The sequence below is a fragment of the Cucurbita moschata genome, unplaced genomic scaffold (assembly GCF_002738365.1).
Source record: "Cucurbita moschata cultivar Rifu unplaced genomic scaffold, Cmos_1.0 Cmo_Scf00029, whole genome shotgun sequence".
Taxonomy (NCBI): Eukaryota; Viridiplantae; Streptophyta; class Magnoliopsida; order Cucurbitales; family Cucurbitaceae; genus Cucurbita; species Cucurbita moschata.
The window spans coordinates 693,418-712,852 of record NW_019268545.1 but is presented as its reverse complement, the minus strand read 5'-3'; the positions used below and the strand labels follow the sequence as shown (position 1 = coordinate 712,852).

Below are 19,435 nucleotides of genomic sequence, written 5' to 3'. Positions count from 1 at the left end.
ATTCGAATAATTCCAAGTTTTGCTCTTTTTACTGCATTTTCATAAAGTTTATTTTATAAATACGATCGAATTATTAAATTTTTATGAAAAAAAATTTTATTGGTATTTAATTTATGGAATTAGTCATCCATACCAAAGTATTGATAAAAATTAAATAATTAATAATCAAATAATAATTACAAGTATTTGTAAAATGAGTATTATTATCATTAAATTAATTAATTATAAATTTTATATAATAATTTTTTAAAATAAAAATATCACTATCATTATATGAAAACCAATTAACATCACCACCCACTAGAATTTAGGACCACCAATAAATAACAAAATTACTAATTTGTCCAACAAAACGATAAATTTACACATAACTCCTCCTGAGTGCCGTACAAATTTCTAACTTTTGGTGTCCACTTTGGTAATTTCAATCATATTCTCCCTCACAGTCACAGACTGTGTCACAGCCACAACTCAGCCCTTTTCACCTTAGAAAGACTCTCCAAGACACCCAGCGGTGAAATATGTCCCATCACAGTCACTCTCTTGGCCTCTAGATCTATGCTGAATGACGTCACTCCTGTCAATTACAATTTTAGTAAATAATAATAATAATAATAATAATAAATGTCATTTTCTTCCTTAAATTTCCTTTTTTAGCCCTTTTATCACTATTTTTTATCCTTTAAATATTGGTTTATTTCTTTTCAATTTTTTACTATAATTTTAATTTTTTAATCAAATTCCAAATCACAAAAATAAATTTTAAAAAGATTTCTTTTTAGTATTTAAATTGTTTCTTAATTTTCAAAATATTGGTCATTATAAATAATACAAATATATATATATATATATATATGTATATGTATGCATACATACATACATATAATACATACATACATATATACATACATACATACATATATATGCATGCATACACACACATATATATACATACATATATATATATACACATACATATACACACATACATATATATATATACACACATACACACATACACACATACATATATATGTATGTGTGTATGCATATATATATATATATATATATATATATCTATATATATATAGTTTATAAATATGATTTTCTACCTTCCATTTTGGTGAGATGCCTCTTAACTTTACTAGCACAGCCTTGGCAGTGAAGCGCCACCTTCATAACCACCACATGGAAGACATTCTCCGGTGGGGGCGGTGGCGAGGAAAGCATAAGTGTCACCGGCTTCTTCACGTCGTTCGTCGTTCCCGCGCTCGGAGACTTGCGAAGCTTGGAGTACTTCACAGCATTGCTCACCAACCTCACACGGTTGCCATTGGCATTGGCATTCTTAAGGCTGTTGGCTCTAGCCAGGCTTCTTCTTGACACGACTGCGGACCGAGGATCGGCGGGGATGCATACTGCGGTGGCGGCCGGAGATTGGCACATGAATCCTCCTAGTTTCTTCATGGTTAATGGTGGAGTTTGAAGAATGAGGGTAGAGGCAGTTTTATCATATGAATTTGTTGAAGATGTCTCTTTCAGAGGTTAATGGCGATCATAGAGAGAGTGGCAGAAATGGCACATTGCTCTCTAGTGCTTTCTTTTTTCTTGGGTTTGGATGGTGATTGGTTGGACCACACACGTATAAAATTAGAGGGCGTTTTTCGGTTCAAATTGAAGCAAGGATTAACATTTCTCGAGGGTTAGCGACCTTTCGTCTCAAGTCTAGGTAGAAAGTTTACAACAATGTTAGAACAGTCGAGTTGTTTGGCATGCTGCTTGGAGATATTGTGATATCCCAGATCGATTGTGGATGAAAACGAAACACCCTTTATAAGAGTGTGGAAACCTCTCCATAACAGAAGAGAGAAAACCCGAAAAGAAAAGTCCAAAGAGGACAATATCTATTAGCGGTGGGATTAGGTCGTTACAGAGATGGAGTGGAGTGGCATATTGGGCTACATATATCCACGAGAGAAGCGGACCTCTCCCGACTTTTATAGCCTTATCTTAATTTAGTCATGTCAATAGTATATTCAGTATCGAACAAAAAAGTTGTAGGTCTCGAAAGTGACATTCAAAGCGTAGTCGTAGTGAAGATCCGAGCTAAATTGGACAGACAATGTGCTCGAGAGAAAAGACATGTTTAAGGAATTGGAGAACAGTTGGAATGTCACAATTAGAGCTGTCCACGTCACTAATTCTTTATCAATTTTCCATTTTATACTAGGTCAACCCTAGACTCAATTAAACACGGCATTCCATTTTTTACTTTTATTTTTTTTTATTTTAAATAAATCTCTAAAATTTAAAAAATTAATTTTAAAATAATTGTCCGTGAAAATATTAGCCGACAATAAACCGGGATTTCATTATGCAATACTTTTACTCGAACGGCCAAAACATACATGGCCAATCAAAATCAAAGAATCGAGAAAAATCTCCAAACAGACCAAATGTAACGTGTTAGAATTGTAGAAAAAAATAACGTTTTCAAACAGACGGTACAAATTCATCAGAAGATACCGAGAATATTCTAGTAGATAGCCCACTGAATCTATGATTTTGGATTCAAGGGCATCTTTTTATTCGTCATGGACAAACTATTTTAAAATTTTAAATTTGAAAATATCTTAAAGGTGTATTTTGTCGAGGAAAAGAAGATGTCTCTTTGTTCGGGAACGGTTTCGAAATTTTAAATTTAAAATGGAAGGTGTATCTAATCCTTTGAGATTAAAGGATAACGATATGTCTCGAGATTGAAAGAAGTTTGTGGAATACTGTGAAGAGTGCTATGATGGTAACACGTGACACAAAATCTGAAACTTTATACTCTACTACAGTGTGTATGAACATAGCTATTGTTGTTGAGAGTGTGTAACAGCTTAAGCCCACAGCTAGCCAATATTGTCTACTTTGGTCCGTATATGACAGCCATATACGGTCTGTGCCCCCAGAGCCCAAAGGAGTACCGGGAGGATCGACTGATTGCTCTATTTCCCGTTCAAGTCTATGATATAATAGACTTGGACATATGAGTGTCAAAATAATGAAGATACTCCGCTGCGAAAGAAGTTTTAGAAGACCTGTTAGAGAATCGAAGAAAGTACGATTGGAAATAATCCAGACAAATGTACGGGGACCATCTTCAATTCTATCCCTCGGTCGATCGAAGCTCTATGCCAGCTTCATCGATGATTTCAGCTTCTTTTAATTAAAAATCACGTTTTAATTGCTACGTTATCCTTATTTTATTCATCTTCTAGAAACAAATTATGTAATATTTAAAGTATGGAGACGTGTTTTACTTTCACATGGTTTTTTAATATTTAAAATAAATTAAGTAATTATTTATTGAAATTATCTATTTTCTATATAAATAAAAAGAAAATTACGAAACAAAGGAAGGAAAGGATGAAATACTAATTTCAAATTAAAAAAAATGAATAAATTAATTTTAAAATTAATTTAATTTTTTTTTTAAAAAAAATTATAAATAAAATTAGAAGTGTGGTAGGCTGAACTAGATTGGGATGAGACATTTTTTAGACATAAACTTGGTTGATGATCGAGTCTAGCTAAACAATTTTTATTAAATAATGAACCTAACCGTAAACTTTTTTAGTTAGTGTTTGCCAACTTCTTGGGTTGCGGGCGGAGAAGAGCGGACATGGGGACTCGGGTCAAGGCGTAGCGTAACTAAGAGAGCCATTCCATTTAGGGGGAGCCCGTGTGGTTATGGGGGCGGGCACGAGTGGTCTGGTGTCCGAGCCAATTGGTCAGACGACGACGGCGACTGAACTTATTAGATTAGTATTAGCCGCCTATCCCAAAAGAAAATGGGATATTAGAAAGAGCAGGAAGTGCGAGAGCTATAGGATTGGTTTTCCCCGATCGGTAGCTGCTTGGTTTCCCCAACTCTCCTAAACTTTTCCCGGTCTTCGGCCTGAGTTGTATGAGGCAGAAACTCGTCTCACGTACGGTTCGAAGGCCGAGCCCCATCCCAACAGTAATGGTACGACTTAGGTCAACTAACACAAAGAAGATACAGTTCACTCAATGATTGTCTTTGAGTTCCAAACTCCATATGGGGAAGGAGAGTTGTTGTTTGCGAGATATCGACCATTTACATGGACCTACTTCTCATTCCATTTGTGGTAATTTGCTGGTCTATAAACCGTCCCTAACAAACGATCGGCTCGTCTTTGAGCATGATAAAGAACTTCGTGCCGACCAGTTGCCAATAAACTTTTCGGGTTATTCTAGTCATTTATTCCATTTTTTTAAAATTAACAAAATACTAACAATAAACGTGTTTTTTTGGTTATTTTCTATAAACAGTATGAAAATTTAGAGATATTTTTATTAATTTAGCGTTTAAAAAATTACTTTTAAAATAATTAAAATTAATAATAATAATAATAAAAATGTATACTTTAAAATTTATAATAAATAGAAATTGTAATTTAGTTTATAAGTTTTTATTTATTTAAGCTAAGAGTTTATAGAATTTTTCAATTTATATAATATATTATTGAGTAACGTCTTGAATAAGCCACGTCTAAAGGTGACGTCATATTGAAAACGTGAGGCGACGAGGCGAAGATATCGGGCTTTGGTGGGATGCTCTTCGCTCAACGGCTCAGATTCTTCTCAACTATGGAGCGCGTTGCAGCTGATCCGCCTATGGTTGGTGATGATCTCGGCTGTTCACACACACATCCGCCTCACTTCACAGACGGTGAAAGAGAGAGCATCGGATTTTATCACAATCCAATTTTGACCCCCACTTCTTCTTCGTCTTCCAATTCATTCTTGGTAATTGATTTTCGTTTTTCTTTTCCCTTTTTCTGTTCTTTTGATTTTCCTTTTCTTTTCCTTGTTTGAATGAGATCGATCGATGCGGCAGATTTTGGGATACTGTTCGATTTTTTGAATTCAGGGGTTTCTCGTCTTTTATTATGGGATTTTGATCAATTTTTGGGATTTGGGGGCTTTTCTTAGGTTCCTTTGATTGTTTTTGGCTTTCAATTTCATAGCTAATAGCTGAATTGAGTTTGTGACCATGTAGGTTAGGGTGGAAATTTCCTGTTTTCTTGATTTCCTCCGTGTTTTATTTATTTGTCTCTAAATACATTTTCCAATTTTGTTTGTGGTTTTTTCTCGTGTGAATTTATGTCATTTTATTCCATATAAGCATGCGATCAGTACAAATGAATGTGAGTAATTATCAAAACAATTTGTGGATTATGCCCATTCTAGTTTGGTTATTCATTTTTATCATGGAGGTTTGTAGCTCTTGCATTGATAAGAAATATTACTGCATTTGGTGCAAGAATGAGCGAGTTTGTGTGGAAGATATGTAATTTTAGTCAGCCATTCCTCTCTGTTTATTTCATTTTTGATGGTCTGGGAAATCTTTGGTTGAGTTGTTGAAATCTTCTGAATCTCTGTTCTTCTCCAAGCGAGATAGAGGTGATTTTGGAACTACTAGAATTCATAAGCATAGGATTTCCTCTTCATTGTATTGTGTGGCCAATATTTGGTGGAAGGAAGTTGATTAGTGTCACTGTGGGTTTCTCAAGAGAGGATGCTTTACTTTCTGGATAATAAACCGAACTTTCATAAAAAAAATGAATGAATCCAATTCAAATACAATAAGACCTTAAAAGTAATTATAAAAAGCCTTCACGCTCGTGGTCGAAGAGAAAACAAGATACCAAACATGGTTAGGGTCTCTCTCCATCCCTCTTGTCTTATTATTCCTCTCACCTTACTACCCCCACAACACAACCCAAATTCCTGTGTGTCACAAAATTTTTTTACTTCTCTCGAAAAAGTAGATGGAGAAGGAACTTGATCATCTCTCTATAGCTTCTGTTCCTAGCAAACTGAAAGCCAAACACGTCAAAAAAGAAACTTCAGATAGTTCGAGTAAAGTCGCAGTTCCAAGGAATATGATCATGATCTTCCTTTCTCTTCCAACAAAGAATGCATTTAATTTGTCTATTAGAGAACACATCTTTCTCAAAAGCCTATCTAAAGTGTTAACTCTTCCATGGATGACCTGGCAAACAAAGAATTGAACGTTCTTTGAAATTCTCACCTTCTATAGAGATGAAAAAAACAGACTTATTAGATGTGGAGGGAAACAACAAGTGTGGAAAGAACGAACTACAATGAAAAACCCTTGGTGGGGTCCAAGAGTAGATACCCTTTCTCCTTGACCTAAGCTCAAACTCCTCATTCAAAGATAAGATAGCCAAGACGTCCATTTTTTCCCTATTGGATATTGGACGAAGCCAATTGAAAGAGAGAGAGAGAGCCCCATTTGAATCAAGAACGTCAACCCCGGGCAATTTTTTTATAGAGGACAAAGGATTTAAATGGTGAAACTTAGAGCAGAGGGGTTTATCCCCCACCCATTTATCCTCTCAAAAGTAGATTTCCATCGCATCTCCCACATTTCACTTTTCAAGGATTTCTACAAGTGCCCTTAACCCCAATGCATTCTATTAAAAAGGACAAGGGTCATATTTACTCTCATTGATTCGAAGCCGAGTGTTAGTAGACTCAAGGGGAACAGGCAGAGTCATTTAGCCTGGAAGGCTTTGTGGCGGGTCCTTAAATTTCCTTGGTCAATTCCCCAAGGTTCACCAATCGAGGCTTACATTTAAAAAATTTGGAAAGAGGTGGAGAATTTTGTTCATTTCAAGATTCGTAAAGGAACCATAATTTTCTTTTGGGCGAAATATGGTTCAATTTTTTGGTTTTCAAAGAATGTTATGCTCTTCTTTTCAAGATTTCTTCACTCAAATTGAGTTATATTAGATTTTTGGAATTCTTCTTGTTGATCTTCAAGGATTATTGTAAGAAGAAATTTAAAGGATGAGGAGATTGTTGAACTAAACTCTTTTTAAGGTTGTTTTGGATGATTTTGATGATTCACGTACATGTTCTATTGGATTCTTCAGGATTATTTTCAGTCAAGTCTCTTGACAAGAAGCTTGCTTTCCCTTCTTTTTTGCCCAAGGTATTTTATACAGCACTGTGGAAATCAAATAGTCCCAAAAGAGTAAACGTTCTTATGTGGATCATGCTGAAGAGTATCTTAAATACATCAGATTCTCTTGATAAAAAGATGTCATCTTCAACTGTGCTGCCTTCTATTTGCCCATTATGTTTTGAAGCAGCTGAATCCATGAATCATCAATTCTTTGAATGTTCTTATCCCAATAATTGCAGGATTCAGTGTTACAAATTTGTATTTTGAAATGGGTTTTCACCAATAACTCAAAGTCGAACACTATTCATCTACATTATTTGCCCATCTTTGCCTCCTAAAGCTCAATTACTCTGACCTAATGCAGTAAAGGCCTTCATTTTGGAAATTTGGTTGGAAAGTAATCGTCATATTTTTTAAAATCATCAGAAATCATGATTGGATCGGTTTGAGTTGGCTAAATTAAAAGCTTCACAATGGTGCTATCTTTCCAAGCTTTTTTCAGCTTTTTCCTTGCAAGATATTTGTTTAAATTGGGAAGCATTTAATTCTATTTAGCTTTGTTGATTCTGTTTGTTTATTTTTTTATTTATGTTTTTTTCCCTTTTGTGTCTTGTACTTTTGAGCACGAGTCATTTTTCATTATTCCAATGGTTAATTTCTCTTATTTTTAAAAAAATATATCTGCAATTACTGTATCATTGCTTTCAATTGTTTATATTGCTTTCACTTGTTTATGTTAGATATACGAAATGTTGGTAGGAGAAGAGGAACACGAAAGAATAGGAGGGGAGAGCAAAAGAATATTTTAGCATCAAATTTCTCTTCGTTATAGCCAACAAAAAGGAAATGGGATAGGGAAGGACAAGAATGACAACATAGAATTATGAGAGGAGAGGAAAAGAGTTGCAGTTCAGATTTCGAGTTTTGGCAATCCTGTGTTGGGTCCTTGAGATTAGAAGTGTCTTATTGCATTTTGGTAGTCTAGCTTTGGCAACCCTGCTAAAATAGTAAGGACAACGTTTTGGTTGTGCAAAAGAATGATATGGGTGGGCGAGGTGTTTGGTCCTGCCTTTTGCATATCAATGAGACGAGCGAATATCATTCCTGAGTTATCTTTTTTCTTAAGCATCAGTTACTTCGAAATATATGTTCAACTCGTAGGTATGAAAATGTGTTTGAAGCAAACAGATAAAATTTTCAATCTACTTGACTTGTGAAATTCATGTCTTATATTTTTTCATAATGGTATGATATCTATGCTTCCTATTATGCATGCATATTGAATAGTTTTATTTTATCTTTCGTATAGTATTTCTCAGAATTCTTCAAACATCTTTGAAGTTGTGCAACATCTCTTCTCTCTCTCTCTCACCGCTTCCCTCCAGTTGACTTCATTCATTTTCATCAATAGCATGGTCTAGTTCTTGGTTTCTTTGTTCTGCTGGAAATTGCTTGTTCTCGTGTTTTATCTTAACGTGTCTTTTGTCGGTTTCCTTTGGTGATTCTTTGATTCCATTTATGATGCCTTTCAGAAGTGATGTGGAAAGCCTATGGTAGTAGTTGTCTTGCTTAGTCCAGAAGATTTTTTATTTCTGTACACCGAATCGGCCAAACCTTCTCGATGGGAGCTAAGTTGAGTCTCAACATTTTTGGGGCTAGAGTTGATGGCCCCGATGATTTTGTTCCCGTCGAAACGTGCAAAAAGCAAAAATTGATGTCAAACTATTGGGAGGAAAACCAGAGACTGATTTCCAGCCTTCCTGATGAGATATCTATCCAGATTCTAGCTAGAGTTCCGAGGATACATTACTTGAGTCTTAAGTTAGTCTCTCGAGCCTGGAAACAAGCCATTACAAGCAATCAACTCTTCCATCTCCGACAGGAACTCGGAACGGCTGAGGAGTGGCTGTACATATTGACAAAGGTTAAGGATGGGAAACTTGTGTGGTATGCTTTGGATCCGCAGGCTAGACGATGGCAGAAGTTGCCCCCAATGCCTACTGTTTCTATAGAAGATGAATCTAGGAAGGGTTTAACCGGGCAACGGATATGGAATATGGCAGGTTCTAGTTTGAGAATAGCCGATGCTATAATGGCTTGGCTCGGAAGGAAGGACGCTTTAGATCAAATGCCGTTCTGTGGTTGTGCTGTTGGTGCGATCGATGGGTGTCTGTATGTTTTAGGTGGGTTCTCTAGCGCTTCAGCAATGAGGTGTGTCTGGCGATACGATCCTGTTGCAAATGCATGGAACGAAGCGTACCCTATGTCGATCGGTAGAGCCTATTGTAAAACCACGGTTTTAAACAACAAGCTTTATGTCGTCGGAGGGGTCACGAGGGGCAACGGTGGTTTATCGCCCCTACAATCTGCTGAAGTATATGATCCGAATACTGGCGTGTGGTCTGAAGTGCCAAGCATGCCTTTTGCTAAAGCTCAGGTATTGCCTACTGCATTTCTCGCCGATCTACTCAAGCCAATTGCAACAGGACTAACATCGTATCAGGGCAAATTGTTCGTGCCTCAAAGTCTATACTGCTGGCCTTTCTTTGTCGACGTTGGAGGAGAAGTATACGACCCAGACGTGAATACCTGGGTCGAAATGCCGATGGGCATGGGCGAAGGATGGCCTGCAAGGCAAGCTGGAACGAAACTGAGCGTAACGGTCAACGGGGAACTCTATGCATTGGATCCTTCTAGTTCTCTCGACAATGCCAAGGTTAAGGTGTATGATTCGCAATCCGATGTCTGGAAAGTCGTGGCAGAAGACATTCCCATTCACGACTTTTCGGATTCAGAGTCGCCTTATTTACTCGCAGGGTTAACCCAGAAACTTCATGTCATCACCAAAGATGCAAATAACAACATAACCGTTATGCAAGCCGGTGTGAGAAATCACCATGTGGCTGCATTGTCGTCGTCCTCGTCGTCCTCGCAAGATATCTGCTTCCACGAAGTGCACGAGTTAGAAGAAGAATCAGAAAACTCTACAAAGGTGATAGCCACTCGAACGGTCGGGTCGGCCGAACTGGTTAGTTGCCAGACCCTTGTTATATAGTCTGTGGTATATAGTTATAGTTTGGGTATAATTATAAATACTTGGAATGTGGTTATTTTCTTTTATTGTGCAAAGTATTGTGTATTCTTGATTATCAGTGGATATAATATCATATTCTCCATTTAAGAATCTACTTGTGTTGCTTAAATTCTAAGGTCATAAGCTAAGATTTTGGGAATGAAGTTTACAGATCCATTTCTAAATGTATTATAAGACCCTTTTGCTTTTGCACCATTCCTATACGTAAAGCGCTTTAAAATGTCTCTTTCATGGCATGGCAGTGAACTTGCGATTGTGCGGCACTTATTTCCCGACAACAAGTGATTTAAGCCTATTCATTCTTGTGTCTCCCATGATCAAGCAACGTATGCTCTCGAGCTCTGGCCCCGGTTCAATAAGAAAGTTTTAGAAAATTGGGGGTTAAGCCTATTCGTTCTGGTGTCGCCTACGACCAAGCGATGTATGCTCGAGCTCTGGCCCGGTTCAATAAGAAAGTTTTAGAAAATTGGGGGTTAAGCTTATTCGTTCTTGTGTTGCCTACGACCAATAAGAAAGTTGCCCCGGTTCAATAAGAAAGTTTTAGACAATCCGCGGGTGCATTGAAATTGGTGTTATATGGAAATGTAAGCAAAATGCAACAACACGACGTACTGCATATAACTATCGGGTAGGGAGAAGTTGACAACTAACTCCTGAGAAAGATACACTTGTTAGGATAAACATGTAATATGTAAAATGATGGGTCACACTTACAAAAAGCTCGTTTTAACTAAATATTATACGAATAAAAGTTATTATAATATACGTTTGGTTTACATTTACTCAATTTACGAAAGAAATATTGTATCTGCTCTACGATAATACTTGATATTCCTCGTTAAAGTACCATAAAATTAAAAATCATTCTAGAGTATATATATATATATATATTAAATAGTTTCTAAATTAACTCGGAAAATATATATATATAAATGAAAGTAATATTGATTTATTATTTTTTAAAATTATTTAAGATCCACTATATTAAATTTTTATTATTATAGTTAAATCATAATTGGTAGAAAATATTTAATGATGTATAATAATTTTGGGACTTCAAGATAATTAAATAAATGATAATTAGTTTTTATCACCACAAGGGAAATTTAATTTGGGCCTACCCATTAGGCCCAATAAAGTAAGGGGAGCCCACTAAAATGACCCACCGTGAAGATTCATAAATCAATGCACCCGCGAAGGCCTTCAATTCGATGGCTAGCTCTTCGGCCTACAACCCGTTTAACAATCTCACCGTCACTTCGGCTCTTAGATTTTTTTGATTCTTGTAGCTTCTCTCGATAGCGAATCGAATTCGTAAGGCTTTTGTTCTTCAGAAATTGTTAGCGTAATTCTGGTAATTCTTTTCTCTCTTTACATTTTATGATTCTGATAATTCAATTTATCTGGATAAGAGTATCGAATTGATATGTATCCAATTGCTTAATCAGGTTAATTGTGCTATTTTGATTCTTCGGATCGAGAAAGTTTTTGAGTATTTTCTTCTGTTTTAAATCCGTTGGATTTCAATGAGTTACTTGCGTTTTCTTTTAATCTCGGGGTTTTTCGAATTGTTCGCCACTCTTCCCACTTCGGGAAATTCAATTGATTTGACTATGGCTCTTCGATGAAGCTTGCATAATGGCGGAAGAGGTGGAGTATCGCTGTTTTATTGGCGGCCTTTCTTGGTCAACATCTGACAGAGGTTTGAAAGATGCGTTTGAAAAGTTTGGCCATCTTCTCGAGGCCAAGGTATCTGATTTGTTTTTCTTGCGCTTACTCTTCTGTCATCCTTTTTTAGCTGATTATAGTCTTAATTCTTTCTGCTGGAATGTGAGTCCTCCAATTTTCTTACTCCGGATGGATATTGCTTGCTGCTCCTTGAATAATGATTCTTCATTCTTGTATTGATCCGTGTTTGTAGATAGAAATGTGAAAAATGTAAGGTTGGTGCTTGTTGCATTTGATAATTTGGATGATAGCTTAAGGTCTCTGTTCCTTAGGATTTTCCATAGTCACCTGTGATTTTGATAATGCATCATCCATTTCACAGGTAGTTGTTGACAAGTTTTCTGGACGTTCTCGTGGTTTTGGATTTGTCACTTTTGATGAGAAAAAAGCTATGGAAGAGGCAATCAAAGGCATGAATGGAATTGATTTAGATGGCCGGACTATTACAGTTGATAAGGCTCAGCCAAACCAAGGTTCAGGTAAAGATCATGATGGTGATCGTCCACGTGGTCGTGATCGAGGTCGGGATTTTGGAGGTGGACGTGGATCTAACGGTGGAGATTGCTTTAAATGCGGGAAGCCTGGACATTTTGCTAGGGAATGTCCCAGTGAAGGTGGTAGAGGAGGTAGATATGGAAGTAGGGATGACAGATATGGTAGTGGTGGTGGTGGCAGTGGTCGATATGGTCCAGATAGAAATGGAGATAGATCTGGTGGGCGCAATCGGGGTAGTACCGGTGATCGAGGAGGTTCAGGAAATGATCGATATAGTCGTGACCGCTCTGGGCCATATGAGCGACGTGGTTCTGGTGGTTCTCGTTCTGGATAGAATTGTGACTTATCTGTTGGGGTGTGTAGTCATCTTAACTTCACTGGTTCTTATAGCTGCCTCGTACTGATTACTCGTGTTGTTTCCACATTAAATGAAGCTTATATGGTGGGATCTTGCTGTTATTGTTTCTTTCTACAGATTGTCTCTCTTACAGTTCAGAGTTCTGAAGAGCAGAATTTGACGTTAATATTGAGATGTTTGTGTTCCTATGTGATGAATTTGGTATCATGGTACAGTGGTGTGGTATCTAATGTGTTCTTGACATATTCATTCAAATCTGGTTTTATGGTCTTTGAGTGCCCTTGTAGCTGCTGGATTACTTATGAACACATACACAGGGAATTGCATAAACTGCTGCACATTTCATCTAGAAAATTTTCTTTTAGTATACAACTAGACCTGGTTTTTGATGTTCGATGGGTATCGAGAGGACCTGGCTTTCGGTAAGCTGCTACTAGAGATCTGTGTCCTGACCCGGAAACTTTGACAGAACGTTGTTCCCATTGTCTTACAGGTAATTGCACTTCTTTCAGCCTTACTGTCCTAATATGAACTATCACCTTTATGTCGTGTTATATTGATGTCGTGAACTTTTTGGCAGCATGCTTCGTTTATATGGTCTTATTGGGTGCATAATACAGTTTCTTGTTAATTGGGCGCTTTAAACTTAAAATTTACCCAAAGCCTTTGGGATGCTCAAGCAAATTTGTTCATAAACTCTCACTTAATCTACGAATACGTCCTGCTGGCTTATGGTCGAGGGGTATTTCGTGCTAAAATGCTCGGCACGTTGTTTGGAAGCTCTTGATGAGTTTGGCAACTGCTGTCTCATCTTTTCCACTCTGCCTTGTTGGGGGAGACTTTTGGTGTTCTTGCCTTCTTTCTGGGTCTGCTTGCTTGTTCTTGGTCTTGTTTGGGGAGATTGATTCAGATATGTGATTCTTTGCATCCAAGGTTTTCGTTCGAAGTTTGTTTGGAGTCTCTATAATGATCGTCTCGTCCCGTCCCTTTCACCTTCGGGATCAGTTTGGTTTCAAATCCATTGATAGCTCTATTTTCAAATGCGATCAAAGGAAACTGTCTTGTGTAATTTACGCATATGTATCTCGATTTTCATCCCTCAGTTGCTGTCATGATGAATGTTTTACAGGCGACACCGAGGAAGCGAAATAGTCGTCCTTCCTCGTGATTTATTTTCCATAGCTGTGTTCTTGTATGAATTGCCATCCAGGAATGGATGTTTTTTTTTCTATGATGAAGAACGAAACTGAAATGTTTGAGTAAGGGTTCAAACATGTTCTCTAAGGAATGTAACTAACGTGTTGATCTATTGATCTATGTTCTTTCGTTTCTCTATAGCATATTGATTTGGGTGAGTCACGTAAGTCCGGTAATGACTTAGATTTTTATTAACCTAGAGTTGCTGCCGTCATCGTAACATATTCTCTTGTAAATTTCATCGTAAAACATAGCAATGAACTTGCACGTTCGAAATTCGAACGTCTTTAAAGTAACCTAACGACACCTTGTGCAATTGTTCTCCACTTTCACCAAATTTCCATTCCATCAGTTCTTTTGTTCATTTTTCAATAAGAATTGAGAAAATTCTTAACACAACTCCCTCAACTTATTTTACAATTTGATTGTCCACCGACCAAAATGCATAAGAAAACAAATCATAATCAGCCACCGGGAGCGGCGGCGGCGGAGGAGGAAAAGCCGGTCGATTCAAATCCTAACGTTCAACGAGTGTTTCACCGTTCCTACATGGAGAACATGGAGGCCCAACAAAACTTTCCGGCTTCCGACTTCGTCGGCCACACTCAAATCCTTACAAACATCCACTTTGAAGCGAACTACCGTTTCTCCGCCGGCTCCCAGAGACACCTTTTCAAAGCCCAGAAGGTATTTCTGGGGTGAATTGTCCATTGATGGCGGCGATGAATACAGAAAAACTGTGTGGCTTCCGCTTCTCTGCCCCACGTTCTTCACTCTCAGATGAACATCCAATCCCAGGTTTTGGCAACGCTCTTGGACGACGTCGAGCGATTGGCAGTTGTACGAGTGGCAAATGTGGCCTTCTTCCAAGGGGATCGATACGAGCTTTGGGGCTTTGACCAGGTGATGTTTGTAATCTGAGTAACTTAATCCATCCCCAAATGAATATACTGTTTCCCCTGTGTAGAATCTGTATGTTCTTCCTGGATATCCACTGGAAGGATCTGGTCTCATATTCATGTTCGTCATTGGAACCTTCTCTACGTATGATTGTGGGTACCAAGTCATGGGTAGTCTACCACCTGTTTGATAAAATGCTTCTGTGAGTTTTGAAATTTTTTTCTCTCATCATATTTGCAGTTGTTAATGTTAAACATCACGAATCTCCACAATGATATGATATTACCCACTTTGAGTATAAATTTTCATGACTTTATACCAATAGAGATGTATTCCTTACTTATAAACCTATGATTATTCCCTAGATTAGCCAACGTGGGACTCCCTCCCAACAATCCTCCTCTCAAACAAAGTACAATATAGAGCCTCCCTTGAGGTCTATGTAGTCCTCGAACAACCTCTACCCTGGCTCAACTCCTTCTTTGGAGTCCTCGAACAAAGTACACCCTTTGTTCAACGCTTGAGTTACTTTTGACTACACCTTCGACGCTTACAACTTCTTTGTTCGACATTTGAGAATTCTATTGACATGACTAAGTTAAGGGCACGACTCTGATACCATGTTAGGAATCACGACTCTCCACAATGGTATGATATTGTCCACTTTGAACATAAGCTCTCGTGGTTTTGATTCGGACTTCCACAAAAGGCCTCATTCCAATGGAAATGTATTCTTTACTTATAAACCCATGATCATTCCCTAAATTAGCCAACGTAGGACTTCCTCCCAACCATCCTCAACCGTTAATTGTTTCACCCATGTTAGTCACTTTGAAATGAGCGAATTCTATGGTTGGAGTATGATTAAAGTGTTGAGAAGTAGACTTACATGGATTAAAGGATCCAAAGATTACATCAGCTATGGCAGCACCCCCAGCTTCGCCAGGGAAACCAACCCATAAGATGCTTGTAATTTTGTCATTGTTCTTCGCAAATGTTATATCCATGCCTCCACCAGTCATTATGATGAGAATTACAGGTCCTTTTGATGCTTTGGCCACTTCTGTGATTAGAACTGACTGCATTCCTGGAAGATTCAGGTCGACTCTGTCTCGACTCTCGGCTTCAATCGATTGGTCCGATCCTACTACGAGGACTGCGGCATCTGCTGATGCTGCTATCTTCTTTGCTTCATCTAGCTGGGCAGAGCTGCAAGCCACATTGATGCAGCCCGGCTGATATGTGGTGGATACTACGGCTGATAGGCCTTGTAAAGGTGTTGTATATTTGCAAGGTATGCCTGCATGTCAAAATAGGGTGCAGTTTTTGAATGAGCTGATCAAGTTAGTGGGTAGATTAGAAGATGAAAGTTTAAACAATAGTGTACCCTCGTAGTTTCCAATCATGGTTTTTGTGACATTGGCATTTGGGCCAATTACTGCCAGAGATTTGATTGCTGAGGCAGACAAGGGCAGAGATTTTGGGGTGTTTTTAAGCAAAACTATGCCTTGTCTTGCAGCTTCTCGGGCTAACTCCTGATGCTCTGGTGTGCAAACATCTTTTGGACCAAGCTTCCCATAAAGCTGCTTGCTGGGATTGCCATCAAAGAAGCCTAACCTCATCAATGTTTGAAAATTGTTTGAAACTGCTTTATCAATGGCTGCCTCGTTCACGAGCCCCGCCTTAACTGCTGCTTCGGTATGTTTCCCGAGAAAATTACCACAGTCAAGATCCAACCCTGTTAAATCGATTGGGTAAGTATCCGATCTCAATGAATCATTCTTTTTCAAGTTCTATGCATGAGAATGTTGAGAATTGTTGGGAGAGGAGTCCCACTTCGAGGGATTGTTCATGGATTTATAAGGAATACATTTTTATTAATACGAGTCCTTTTGGGGAAACTAACAGCAAAACCATGGGAGTTTATGCTTAAAGTGGACAATATCATATCATTGTGGAGGGTTCATGATTCCTAAGGTGTAGTCACTTTTAGCTTAACCATGTCAATAGAATCCTCAAATGCTGAACAAATAAGTTGTGAATCTCGAATGTGTAGTCAAAAGTGACTCACGTGTTGAACAAATGGTGTACTTTGTTTGAGGGCTCCAAAGGAGTCGAGCCTCGATTCAGAGAAGGTTGTTTGAGGGGTCCATAGGCCTTAAGGGAGGCTCTATGGTGTACTTTGTTCAAGGGGATGATTGTTGGAAGAGGAGTCCCACTTCGACTAATTAAGGGGATGATCATGAGTTTATAAGTAAGGAATACATCTTCATTGATACGAGACCTTTCGGTTGTAGAGAGTCGTGACATGATAGTATACTATTTACCTGCCAATATAGTTTTAGCTGCAGCTTCCTCGGGCGACTTGGTATAGTGTTGTGAATTGTAAAGCACATCGACCGAATCGCAGTCCGAAACTATGTATCTGCAGTTATACAGTGTTATTGGAAGACATTAGCAGAAAGACACGAAAGAAAAGAAACAGGAGAAGAAACCAACATACCCGTTCAATTTCCACTGGCCTCGGATAACCCCAGCAAGGAGGTCTGGATCAGCGCAGGTTGGTTTGCCATTAACTTGATTGTAAGAACACATAACACTAGCCACATTGCCATCGATCACACAGCTCTTGAACGGCGGTTGAAACGTATCTTCCAAATCTTGCGGCGTCACCTTTAATCAAAACACGAAACCATCAGAAATGGGCCATTGAGATCCCACGTCCGTTGGGGAGGAGAACAAAACACCCTTTTTAAGGGTGTGGAAACCTCTCCCTAACAGACGCGTTTTAAAAACTTTAAGGAAAAGCCTGCAAAGAAAAGTCTGCTAGCGGTGGACTTGGACCGTTACTGAAAGTGAGCTATTACCACAGCATTGAAGTGATAACGATCTGTGCCTTTCCAGTTATCCAAATCATAGGCAGTGTAGTGTTTGCAGCAGGCAGCAACTTTAAGCCGGTCGGGATCGCCATCGTCCCGCTGCTGCAGGCCTCGAACGTAGCCAGCAGCGTACTTGCTGGAGAGCAGAGGGTCCTCCCCGGGAGTTTCTTGGCCTCTGCCCCATCTCGGGTCTCTGAAAATGTTGACATTGGGCGACCAATAGGTAAGTCCTGCTAATCCCACATTGTACATAGCTCTTGCCTCTGTTGAAACTACCTGCACAAGCAACAAGTCAAAATGGTTTCATTTCATTCAAATTTTACTGATTCTGTTCTTCATTCTTGGTGGGTATTTGTTTTCTTTTCTTTTTCATTTAGATTCCGAGTCGCACATCTTGCTGATATAAAACAGGGTAACTTATGTTAGGAATCCCGACAATCCACAATAGTACAATATTGTCCACTTTCAGCACAAGCTCTGGTAGCTTTTCTTTGGGTTTTTTCAAAAGGCCTTATACCAACATAGATGTATTCCTTATAAACCCATAATTAATTGCTCCCTTAATTAGCCAACGTGGAACTCCTTACCAACCATCCTCAACATCCAAGTCATTTAAAGATCGATTCTTTGGGATCCTTCCTTTTTTCAAACGGAACGAACAGACATAGAATCAAATCGATTCCCTAAATGCTTTTCTGGGTATTCCTCAGTAATCATCCACTTCCCAAAGAAATTGAAGAATTTCTCGGGAATCCTACAAGATCCATTCGTTCTTTTTTCTATGACGGATGGGATTCGAATCCTATTGAAAGCTTGCGAGCATTTTGGTAACCGACATTGTCCAGATAGGGAGTTAGAGAAAGAGAAAGAAGGAGCAATATATGTGAGTGATACCTTTCCAATGGCTTCAAACAGGGAAGCATTGAAGGAAGCCGCCGTCAAAATGACCTGAGGGAAGCTGGTGGAGCTAGGAACCACATTCGAATATTTAGTCCCCGGACCGACGTAAGAGACGCCGTGCAAAGCCTCCGACCACCATTCATACTTGGGAATCCCAAGCCGGCTCACATTTCCAGCATCGTTGATAAGAAATCCAATCTTCTCCGGCAGCGTCAGCCGCTTCACCAAATCCCCCACTCTCTCCTTAAACCCAAGCGACCCATTACAGAACCCAAACCCCGCCACGGCCGGATTGCTTCCGGCATCGCAGGCAAACGCCGTGGCCGAATAGCCGGAGCTCCGGCAGAAACAGAGAGAGAAAAACAAAAAGAAGGAGAAAGTAAAAACAGAGTCCATTGATGCTCTGTTTTGGAGAAGCGGGGAGGCCATGGAAGTGAGTGAAGGAGATGAAAAGGGTATCTGTAATGGACAGGGAAGGTGCATTATTTTATAGGAAAAGAGATAGGGGAATCGTGTAAGCGCGCCAAATTGAATCAAAACAAGCTTTTTTGCAACCCGTGATGGATAATTTGGAAGAAGAAAAGTGAAGAAAAATGCTTAAATTAATCATCTTGTTTCTTCTTTCACTTTATAGATTAACAACTTCCATTAAAATAAACCAAATTTCTTCAAGCAAATCTCCATTTTTTAAAGAAAAAGATGAAGAGCGTCAGATTTCGTCCCCTCGGTTCATTTAGGAAATGATCCTAGGTTTATAATCAAGAAGTACTATCTCTATTGAGGTCTTTTGGGGAAGCCCAAAGCAAAGTCACGAGAGCTTACGCTCAAAGTGGTCTTTTGGGGAAGCTCAAAGTAAACCCATAAAAGCTTATGCTCAA

The 19,435-nt window shown here is 38.7% G+C and overlaps 4 protein-coding genes across 6 annotated transcripts; 2 read left to right on the top strand and 2 right to left on the bottom strand.

The window, feature by feature from the left end:
* Window positions 1-279: 279 nt before the first annotated feature.
* LOC111464027 (protein SODIUM POTASSIUM ROOT DEFECTIVE 1-like) lies at window positions 280-1,459 on the bottom strand. Its single transcript, XM_023108072.1, has 2 exons — window positions 1,113-1,459; window positions 280-577 (listed from the first exon to the last, which is right to left on the bottom strand). Exons 1-2 carry the CDS (start codon window positions 1,444-1,446, stop codon window positions 459-461), a joined length of 453 nt encoding a protein of 150 aa, XP_022963840.1. The 5' UTR covers window positions 1,447-1,459; the 3' UTR covers window positions 280-458.
* A 3,193-nt stretch (window positions 1,460-4,652) lies between these two features.
* On the top strand, window positions 4,653-10,209 carry LOC111464012 (F-box/kelch-repeat protein At1g22040). Of its 2 annotated transcripts, none has more exons than XM_023108061.1 (2): window positions 4,653-4,818; window positions 8,539-10,209. In XM_023108061.1, the coding sequence occupies exon 2, from the start codon at window positions 8,628-8,630 to the stop codon at window positions 10,059-10,061; it is 1,434 nt and encodes a 477-aa protein (XP_022963829.1). In that variant the 5' UTR covers window positions 4,653-4,818; window positions 8,539-8,627; the 3' UTR covers window positions 10,062-10,209. The 2 variants fall into 2 exon arrangements, with proteins under 2 accessions (XP_022963829.1, XP_022963828.1); XM_023108060.1 differs by having other exon boundaries at window positions 4,654-4,818; window positions 8,316-10,209.
* Window positions 10,210-11,302: 1,093 nt separating this feature from the next.
* Window positions 11,303-13,990, top strand: LOC111464015 (glycine-rich RNA-binding protein RZ1A-like). Of its 2 annotated transcripts, XR_002713968.1 has the most exons (4): window positions 11,303-11,454; window positions 11,731-11,849; window positions 12,151-13,174; window positions 13,262-13,990. XR_002713968.1 is itself a non-coding variant. In XM_023108063.1 (3 exons), exons 2-3 carry the CDS (start codon window positions 11,739-11,741, stop codon window positions 12,655-12,657), a joined length of 618 nt encoding a protein of 205 aa, XP_022963831.1. In that variant the 5' UTR covers window positions 11,303-11,454; window positions 11,731-11,738; the 3' UTR covers window positions 12,658-13,990. The 2 variants fall into 2 exon arrangements, 1 of the variants encoding a protein (XP_022963831.1); XM_023108063.1 differs by having other exon boundaries at window positions 12,151-13,990.
* Window positions 13,991-14,201: 211 nt separating this feature from the next.
* LOC111464010 (beta-xylosidase/alpha-L-arabinofuranosidase 2-like) lies at window positions 14,202-19,044 on the bottom strand. Its single transcript, XM_023108057.1, has 7 exons — window positions 18,552-19,044; window positions 17,646-17,933; window positions 17,282-17,451; window positions 17,106-17,203; window positions 16,166-16,516; window positions 15,668-16,078; window positions 14,202-14,960 (listed from the first exon to the last, which is right to left on the bottom strand). The coding sequence occupies exons 1-7, from the start codon at window positions 19,038-19,040 to the stop codon at window positions 14,389-14,391; spliced, it is 2,379 nt and encodes a 792-aa protein (XP_022963825.1). The 5' UTR covers window positions 19,041-19,044; the 3' UTR covers window positions 14,202-14,388.
* Between the last annotated feature and the right edge of the window lie 391 nt (window positions 19,045-19,435).

Bases quoted from the DNA above. Each gene is read 5' to 3' on its own strand.
- LOC111464027 (XM_023108072.1), bottom strand. From the start codon at position 1,446: ATGTGCCAATCTCCGGCCGCCACCGCAGTATGCATCCCCGCCGATCCT. The intron at 578-1,112 runs GTAGAAAATCAT...TGTAATTGACAG, and splicing joins GCATCTCACCAAAATGGAAG to GAGTGACGTCATTCAGCATA.
- LOC111464012 (XM_023108061.1), top strand. From the start codon at position 8,628: ATGGGAGCTAAGTTGAGTCTCAACATTTTTGGGGCTAGAGTTGATGGC.
- LOC111464015 (XM_023108063.1), top strand. From the start codon at position 11,739: ATGGCGGAAGAGGTGGAGTATCGCTGTTTTATTGGCGGCCTTTCTTGG. The intron at 11,850-12,150 runs GTATCTGATTTG...TCCATTTCACAG, and splicing joins GCCATCTTCTCGAGGCCAAG to GTAGTTGTTGACAAGTTTTC.
- LOC111464010 (XM_023108057.1), bottom strand. From the start codon at position 19,040: ATGCACCTTCCCTGTCCATTACAGATACCCTTTTCATCTCCTTCACTC. The intron at 17,934-18,551 runs GTATCACTCACA...TTGCTTGTGCAG, and splicing joins TGTTTGAAGCCATTGGAAAG to GTAGTTTCAACAGAGGCAAG. The intron at 17,204-17,281 runs GTATGTTGGTTT...GTATAACTGCAG, and splicing joins GGCCAGTGGAAATTGAACGG to ATACATAGTTTCGGACTGCG.